This window comes from Malaclemys terrapin, chromosome 2 (genome assembly GCF_027887155.1).
Source record: "Malaclemys terrapin pileata isolate rMalTer1 chromosome 2, rMalTer1.hap1, whole genome shotgun sequence".
Taxonomy (NCBI): Eukaryota; Metazoa; Chordata; order Testudines; family Emydidae; genus Malaclemys; species Malaclemys terrapin.
The window spans coordinates 103,939,882-103,949,593 of record NC_071506.1 but is presented as its reverse complement, the minus strand read 5'-3'; the positions used below and the strand labels follow the sequence as shown (position 1 = coordinate 103,949,593).

Sequence of the window (9,712 nt, the reverse complement as noted above, 5' to 3'; positions counted from 1 at the left end):
AAACCCTAGGAAATAAATTGTCAACTACATTATGAAAACTTGGCACAACTTGGTTTTTTTTAAAAAGGCACGCAATACAAAAGTTAAAGTTCCCAATGCACCATTAACTAACAAACCCATTTCATATGTGTAGTATTTTCTATCCTTCCACATACAGTAGTTAATATAAATCAAGACCTACGCTGTGACCAAGTTATATTACAGATAATCTTTCATACTGCACTTCCTGATTACAAGTTGTATTATGCTTAGTGATTTACTACTGCGTCTTTTCACTTAAAAAAAATACAGATACCACGCTAAACTATTACCCAAAGAAAGCATATTGTAATTAATTGAGATACCTGTTCATAAGTAAATGAAGTATTTTCACCCTGAGCCAGTCACTATTTAGTTATCCTTTTATGCTCATAAAAATTGCTCCCGTGAGCAGATAGAAGATGGCAACTTATCTGGCAGGGTGACTTAAGATGTAGCAGCCAGTTTCTTTTCCCAAAAGGAGATGCTAAAGGAGCTAACTTGTTTAAATAGGAAATTCTGCAGAAGCCAGCCACAATGACTATACTCAGCACATGGCAATAACTTCAAATATAGACTAGCACTTTCCTAAGCAGCTGGTCTCACACTTTGGGACAGCAACAGCACAATCTAATTTAGGCTGAAAGTGGTAGCTTACTCACCTGCATTGTTTTTGTTTTAATAAAACCTTTTTGGGTTTTTCCTGAACCAAGCCCCCTACTCCCTAAAAAGCCTTACCCTATATACTGATACACATGTAAGAGTTGTGATCTTCCCTAGATCAATCACTTCTGGTTTTTAAAAAAATTGTTGGTTATTTGTCTGTGACTGAAACAGTCATTTTAAAGTCTTAGGCTTTAATCCTGCTTCCACTGCTATTAAAGGCCTGATCTTCACTAAGCCCCCACTTCGGACTAAGGTACGCAAATTCAGCTACGTTAATAACGTAGCTGAATTCAAAGTACCTTAGTCCGAACTTACCGCGGGTCCAGACGCGGCACGGAGGCTCCCCCGTTGATGCCGTGTACTCCTCTCGCCGAGCTAGAGTACCGGCTTCGACGGTGAGCACTTCCGGGATCGATTTATCGCGTCTTAACCAGACGCGATAAATCGATCCCAGAACATCTATTGCCTGCCGCCGGACCCTCTGGTAAGTGAAGACGTACCCAAAGGCTCATGATCAAGCCTTCGGAGCACTAGATTTATAGGAAATAATGTGGACTCAAATCAGATTTCCTAGATGAGGTAGAATGTACTTTTATTACAAACTCTCTTGCAATGGTTTCCTCCCCTTCCCCCTACCCCCTTTTGAAGAACTGGAAGATCTAGGTCTTTATTTCTGTTTTGCTTAGACATATAACTATTTTGAATCCAAATTATTAATTTTTCATGTCAAGTTCTCATGCTGAATGTTAATGAGACATTACAAACTCTCAAAGTCTAGTTTTTAAAATAACCATCCATATGCACACACCTAAAAAAAAGTTAAAAAGTTGGTTTATTTGAAACTGTGAAATCAAAAGCCAAATAGATAAAATGTTTAACATTGTCCCTGGACAGCGTACAATAAAGAAAACTGGTAAAACTAGATTGTTTCCTCCACCAAGAATCAACTCTTAATATCACTTCTTAGTTCTCTCCCAATAAGAAACATTATTTGTAATATATAAACAGTACCTTAAACCACTCATCTTAAGTGGTCTTGTAGATCTAGTGTCAAATCCCTCGTGTAACTCCATTGACATGAATGGTATCACACCGGAGATGATTCTTGCCCATAGTGTATAGAGCCTACTGACTTTCTTTTTCCAAGTCAAGAACTCTAAGTATTTTTTTAAATCCCCCTAAACTCTCCAGACTGGTTCACAAATTAAACTCAGCCAAATCATAAGTCAGATTAGGATCCTCTAATATCTTTTAGGACACATCACATTTTTCTTATTGTTTTTAGGTCCTGTTGATCTATCCTCCCCCCCCCAACTCCCACTCTCAAAAATATAATAATCCCTTACAGGATTTTTGTTCAGTCTTCGCATTACATGACTAGGTTCAATTTTATTGTGGATTTTCTTTTTGTATTTTACAATTTAAACAAAAATTACTGGATTGGTAAGTATATGAGAACACTTCACCGTTTTTTCAAAAACAGGAAAATACCACGCTTTTAATCCAAAATACAGATATTTTAAAGTTTGTAGAAGCTCAAATAGGAAGGCAGCAAGCTTTTCCTTTGATAGTTATGGTTACAGTAAGTCATGCCCAGTTATACAACTGCTTGAAATGTTCAATGTAAAGTTACATTTACATGCAAGTTAATAAACACAAAACTCTGGTATGGGATGACAATTTGTTGACTAGGAAAAGGCTGACTTTTTTATTACCTAAATTAATCACACCAAGCACATTATTCTTCTTGCCTTTGTTTAAAGTCATCAGTACAAGTTCAGTGGTAGGACAGATCACTTGTAATATTTGCTTTGGATGGCCTCTGTTATTGGCCTCGTTTGGCAAAGTAATTTTAGTGATTTTTGGAAGGTGCCAAACTGACAATCTGATTAAACCAAAGCCCCCCATTTATCCAAATAGTAGGTATAGCAGTGGTAATGCAAATGGCCACAAATCACATCCCTAATTCACTTTAAAGGTAGTTTAATCACCAAACCCACTCAATCCTTTGACTTTCACTTACCAAGAGTGGCAGTTCAGGAGGTACTTTTTGTGATGTAGACGCTTGTTCACTAGAAACTAGTTTGAGACCAATTAATTTCATAGAAACCATTAACTATTTGTCAGATGGCAAGAATGTGTACTCATCACATATGGAAGTCCCATTTGAATCAATGACATACAGGCGAAAGGTGCCATATTACCATTCCATCCACTCCTAGCTTCAACTGCTTTCTGACTGTTTATGAAAGGAGAGTGGTTTAAGCTAAATTTCTCATTGGTTATTAAAAGGGGTATGTATTCACTCAATACCCTAATCAACACACATTCGAGTTAGCATAGACACATTCCCATTGACTTCAGTATTGCTTGGACTGAGATCTCAACAAGTAAGGAAGGATATGTGAATAAAAAGTCACATGAGGTCAAGATGCATCAAAGTAATTTGATACTTCTCTAAAACTACTTCACCGTTTGCAATAAGTGGTCAACAGGCTTTGAAATTGTACCAATTTAGCAACTGGAGAGTGTCCCATATCTACGAAGTGACAGTAAGCAATCCCTTTGAAATAGAGAGAGTTATTTTTTAATGGGATAAAGTCACAGCCAGTGTAAATCACCTAATTCCAGTAGCTTAAGAGGAACCTGCCTCCCTCCCAAAAATATATAGATGGTTAGCTACTGGGCATCACTGAAACTGTAATTGGCACATGTACTCTTCTTTTAAGGAAAAAATTGCTGCATAAATTTTATTATTGCTAAAATAAACCTAGCTTTTTTGGGTGGGTTACGAGGAGGAAGTTAAATACCACAATCCTTAGAGGATAAAAGAAAAAAAAAATAGGAGTTTAAAGAAATTTAAACCAATACTTTTAATTCGATCTGTTTTCTCATTTAGTTTGTCTTGATATTTTAAACCAACATTATGCCCCCCCCCACTCTTTTTTTTCTTTTTTTGAGGGAGAGATTGACATTGCTGACAAAAAATAAATTTTAATCAGGAAAGACAATACATGTGGTATAAAAGCCTAATGGAGGGGGGCAGGCAGGGAAAAACCTACTCCACAAAAGAAAAATAAAGCTAAAACAAATTCCGGAGCTGAAAATTTGAAGGATCTACCTTCCTCAGTTCTATGATCACTGCTGCTTTCTTCAATAACACAGAAAAATGTGAACGAGGCTTTGTGTACTACTGTAACGCTGCAAAGGTCAGTTTGTAAGTTAAAAGAAATTAAACCAAAGTAATAAATTGCTAAACTGAGAAGTATGCAATTATGATTCTTTTTAAAACTATAAAGCATTTTTACAGATCTTGCGGTTTATATTTTAAACTCAAACTGTGCTTTACATTTTTAAGTTCAGACATACTGAAACCCAGAAGCACAGAGGGCTGGCGATTTTTTATCGCCTTTAGGCACACATGTCGTTTTTTTCCAAAAAATGATGCAACATCCATTTTCCATACACATAGCATTGAGGACAGTAATTCCATCTCCTTTTTTGTAGGATACGGCCTCTTGTGAAAGTAATCTGCCAGAAACTGCTTTCGAGCTTCATATGAACTGTGTTCATACTGTTTAGGATCTAATGCTAGAATGTGGAGGTCCTCACTTGAAGGAGGTCCTTTCATCTCAGTCCTGCTTTCAACCTTTTGTCGTTTGACAGGCACTACCCCTAGATTCACGTCTTTATCTGGAGCTAGAGCTGTGCCAGTATTTAAGGACTGAGGCTGCTGTTCTTTATTCCTTTGGTCCTCTGCAACAGAGCATAGATCAGATTGTTTTCTTTTAGCAGATTGAGAGACAGAGTCATGCTTTTCCCCATTCACAAGTGATAGCTCTTTCTTCTCATTGCGCTCAAGCGGCACTTTCATACTTGAGTTGCTGTCTTTGGGAGCACTTCTGCAGCGGAGCAAATGCACAGCAATAGCTGTCAGAGTCATATTTCCAGTGTAGACCCCACAGCAATGGATGCACTTGAAAGCAGGGGACTTTAAAATTGTGTGTACAGTTGGCATGATATGATGCCTCTCTTTCAAATGCATTTCATAGGCTTCTTTGCTAATGAAAGTACCAAAACAAAAGGGGCACGTAAATACCTTTTTGCTGCACATATTGTTCACTTCAGCTGTCTGAGGCTTCACTTTGATGTAGACAGGTACAAGGGTCCTCGAGTTTACCCCCGCAAGTACTGCCAAGTGTACTTCCTTTTCACCAAGTTCTTCTTTGGGTAACATTGTACTGAAGTCAAAATGTGGAAATATAAGGTCACCATCAGCATCATTATCTAGCTGAAATCCTCTGTTGCTGTAGTCTTCATGTAACTTCTTCTTTCCATTATGCACAGTCTTATTGTGTTCCACAAGGCTTTTTAGATCACGGAAAGTATACGTACAGAACAAACAAGCTAAACCATGCATCAGTAGATGTTTTATAAGTTCTTCCTCACACAGGAAACATTTGCAAGAGAAACACCGGACAGTCTTCTCTTTCATCCACCTCAAAAAGGGTGCACATACTGCAAGCTTGTCAGGTTCAAGGGTTTCCTCTGTTTTTATTGCATTGTGCTTATGAGCCACTTCCATGTGGACCTGATAGACATTTGATGGGAAGAGCTCATTGCAAACAGGGCATGTCTTCCATTGCTTAGCCTGTTTGAGGGCTTGGCTTGTTTCAGGAGCAGGTGGAGAAGCCTGCGCAGACATATTGTGGGAAGAAGTCACAACAACAGGAGGAGAAGGTGCACTAGCTGGAGAGCGAGATATCTGAGTTACTGTGCCAGACTGCATTAGCTGAATGGGCATTTGCGGTGGTGTAACAGTTGCTACCCCGCCACCAGGTGGTACAGGCAAAGTAACTGAAACTGGTGCAAGGGTATATGTAGGTATCCCATTAACCTGCTTACCAGTTGGAATTAACTGTCTAAGTATAGGTCCTGCAGTCAGGAAAGTGGTATTTTGAGAAACTCCAGGTCTGATGGGCTGATTTACAGGGAGAATCCCTGAAGTAACAGGCTGATTAAGCTGGAGAACCCCTGAGGTAACAGTCTGGGGCACAGGAAGAACCCCAGGACCAATGGGTTGATTCATATTCCCAACAGGTCGATTTATAGGGAGAACCCCAGGTGCAATAGGTCTAGTTAGTGGGAGAACTCCAGGTCCAACATGACTATTTACAGGACCAACAGGCTGAGCTATTGGGAGAGCCCCAGGTGCAACCAGACTATTTATGGTCCCAATAGGCTGATTAACAGGAAGAAGACCAGGCCTGACAGGTTGACTAAGTGGAAGAACCCCAGGAGCAACAGGTCTATTTATGGTCCCAACAGGTTGAGTAAGGGGGAGAACCCCAGGCCTGACAGGCTGATTAAGAGGGACCCTATGGGAAACAAAGACAGGTTGTGGAACTGGCGGTTGAAGATTAACATTCTGACCTACAGGGAGCGGACTGGATACAAGAGTAACATGTGGTGGAGTAACAACTGGAGCAGGAGATGTATGTGTAAGGCTACCAGAGGCATTTGAAACAGTCAGAGGTTTAACTGTGTTTTGAACTGGTTTCCCCTGTACCATGGTTTGCTTTTGATTATTCTGAGGAAATGCAAGTTGAATGCAAGTTGGAGTAGTAACGGAGCTTGATGGAGCAGTGGTGGGCATTAAAGATGGAGCAGCTATAGTTGTGGGAGGCTTGGGAGCAATATGCATTTGCTTCACAAGTCCTGGTTTCTTAATATGTTCTGAAATCACAGATCTAAGTTTATTCTCCAGATCTCTGTGCATATCAGATGTTAAGACATGATACATTAAAGAATCTTGGCTGTTTGCAGAAGCATTACATTTCTTACAGTAGTGCTCAATAAAATTCTCTTCAATATCATCTGGTCTCTGGCCAAAATATGTGCTTATTAAATTTTGAAAATGGTTCATCAGCACATGTTTCTTCATATTGTAGTACAGTGTGTCTGTAAAGTGACATTTTAGACATGTGAAGTTTATAATGTCACTCCTGAATTGTTTCATGCCACCTAAAATGCTCACTGTGTAGTTCTGTATTTTCCTATTAGAAGAGTGAAACATCCGGATGTGTTTTCCCACTATTTTTGAATCAGAAGCAAATGCACATTTTGGGCAAGGAACCACCAGCTCTTGGTCCATTTCATCTTCATGGTAACGGTGCAAATGATTCTTGAATGAAGTAATAAATTTTGAGGAGAACTTGCATAGGCTACAGCAGTACGGCTTTGTTCTGTATCTCTGCAAAATAAGTAAAAAAAAGTTCAAACAGCACCTTGTCAAAAATACACCAGGATTCTATAAACTGCCAGTTGATATCATGTGCCAAAGAAAATGCCTCCAACAGATGTGTACCCCCAAGAAACAGGTTCAGACATCTTTACAAAGACATACCTAAAGATGACATGCATGGGAAAACAAAGTATTTGGATTTGTGACCTTTTCTGCTTCTTTATAATGTATAAAGAAGGCCTGAAAGGATCTTTTTTCCCTCACTCTGTTTAAAAAAAAATTAGAAACTCCAATTCCTTAAGGACTCTGAGCCACCAAGGAGACTGGAACAATTAAGACAACATAATACACAGGAAATGAAACCTGGGAAAATCGAGAGAAGGGATTCTTCATTCAGACTGTTCATACAAGTAAAGTTTAAACTAATGCACCCCCCCCTCCACACACACACACACACACACACACAAAACAAAAAGATTCCAACACCCTGTCCTTCAACAAATGGGTGAGAAAAAGCTCTCAAACCACTTTTCAGAACCCCTAATCCAACCAAGTCTTTCAGCAAAACTAGGAAAAAAAAACAGACACTTAATATTCCTAAGAGTAAAAACAAGCCAAGAAAATGTGGTGAGGGGGTGTGTGTGGGGGGGGGGTAGGGGGGGGGGAAGAGATTGCTAAACCTTTCAGACCTCCTTTAAACACAAGGAAAGAGCAATAAAAATATATTGATGGTGACCAAATATTTTTACTTTAAATATTTTTAAAATACTTTCTTTAAAAATGCACATTTAAACGGACTATATGATTCTTCTCTAATTTGACACAGACTAAAAATAAAATTCAAAACTCATTCCCTCTCCAACAAGAATCATTGCATTTGTTTTCTCCATCAATGGCACTTCAGCTGAAAATTGTTAGTTTATTAGTTAAGTTACTCTTCATTCCCAAATGGAGTAAATCCTGTTATAGTCTCCAAAAGACTACAAGAGCCATTTTAGTCACATATTTCCATTTTTCTAGGCTTTGATACTGGGACTCGTGAATTATCCTGTAGTTCCTAAGAAATGAGCCTTCATTTCTCCAAGAACTACAGAGCTTCCAGGCAGAGTCAATGTCATAAGTTTGCATTCATAAAGCATCCTAAGGTAACTTCTCAGCTCTGGGAAGGGACCTCAAAACACAAACTTTTACAACAAGACTAATAGGATGGACAGGCAGTCTTGGACTCCCAAGAGGTGATGCTGATGATCCCCATGTAAGAAAAGGGGAATTTTCTGTAATATTTTTCTGAATGATACGACTGTGGCAGTGACTGACATAAGTTGAGACTGTAGCCAGTGGGTGCAGAAAGGTTAAAATACTCGGGCAAATCAGAAGACATGAGGTGTTCTGGTCACTAACTATCTCGGGTGGTATGAATGGATCGTTAAAGGACTGGCTGAAACTGACCCATATAGATGGAGGAGCTAGAAAGGCAAAGGGAACCCCAATGTCTGCGAAACTCACACCTAGCAAACAAGGAAGGAGATTTCCCCCCACCTCTCTGCAGACAAGCAGAGCAGAGACCCCACGCTGAAGAACAAAGGGAAAAGATGTGAGGTAGCTGTGTTTAAGAGCTGGCTTTTGGAGAAACACAGCAGCTCTGACCTGAGACTGACAGACAATGAGACAGAGACAAAGGAAACCAAGATAGTTCCTGGAGCAGCATGGCTCAAAGCAGTATAGACTATGTTTTTAAATCTCTGTTTCTCTATGATAACCTGAGGACTTTCAGATTCTTTATCCCAGACGGCTAATAAATTGTTACCTTGTTTTGAAAAGACTTCCTGGTGTGATTGCAAATACTTGCTGAGGTGCACTGATCCCTGAAGAGGACAAAAGAATCTGAACAGGACTCTGTATCAGCTCGACTTGCTGGAGGGAGCTCACTCACAGTGAGAAGCAGTGCTGGAGTGGAGTCTGAGAGGCACTAAGGCTGCATTACTTACTTGAAGGAAGAATGTAATCCCTTGAGAGTCTGGCACACGTAAGGGTACCTCCAAAGGACTGTTTAAAAGCTGGGGCATAGCACAATCACCACAACCTGGTTGGGGATTAGATTCAATCAGCTGCTCCTCATGCAGCCTGTGAAGATGAACTCATGGGCAGGAAGCAGGAATTAGAATGAATTAATCTGTATGTCTGTTCCTCCCCTGGTTTGACAGCTGATCTCCAGAGAGCAGGGAATTGTTGCCTTACACAAAGCAGATTCTCATATTAATAGCCTTGCCAAGCATTGCCAGATCTCAAAAATTCTGTTTTTTAGGGTACATCACTGTAAAGTGAATGGTGGATCAATGCCAGATGGCATCGAGTAACTTAGTCCCCCCTCATCCACTTCAGAAAAATGGAAAAAACCTCTGCTAATCTTCTTAGGGCAGAGAGAGGCCAAAAAGCCTTTGATGACAGTGCTTCATTTGTTAAGAAGCCTTCAATCATAAACCTTTAAGCCCTTCAAGCCCAAAGATGGTCTCCATCAGGCTCCTCAACCATGTGGCAGAGTATGGGACCAGGATTAAAGGCTGAGGACCTGACAAAGTTCTCACAGTTGATAGAGTGGTGTTAGGTATCTGCCTCCACCTTAAGTAGTAAGCTACCCTCCCCACCCTGTTGTAGATCTCTGGCAAATACTGCTTCCGCATCACTTTGACAACCAGACTAATCTGTACCTGGCCAAGCTCTTATTTAGGCATACTATGTCTACATTTCTCTCCCTCATATCTGAACATCTTCGACCCCTTCCCT

General features: G+C 39.9%; 1 protein-coding gene across 2 annotated transcripts in view; it reads right to left on the bottom strand.

Moving 5' to 3' along the window:
• Positions 1-1,498: 1,498 nt before the first annotated feature.
• The window catches only part of ADNP2 (ADNP homeobox 2), a 31,512-nt gene continuing 23,298 nt past the window's right edge, over positions 1,499-9,712 (bottom strand). For both annotated transcript variants that reach the window (XM_054017438.1, XM_054017437.1), the window contains one exon: positions 1,499-6,937. In XM_054017438.1, the coding sequence (XP_053873413.1) occupies positions 3,989-6,937 (2,949 nt within the window). In that variant the 3' untranslated portion in view covers positions 1,499-3,988. The remainder of the gene's footprint in view (positions 6,938-9,712) is intronic.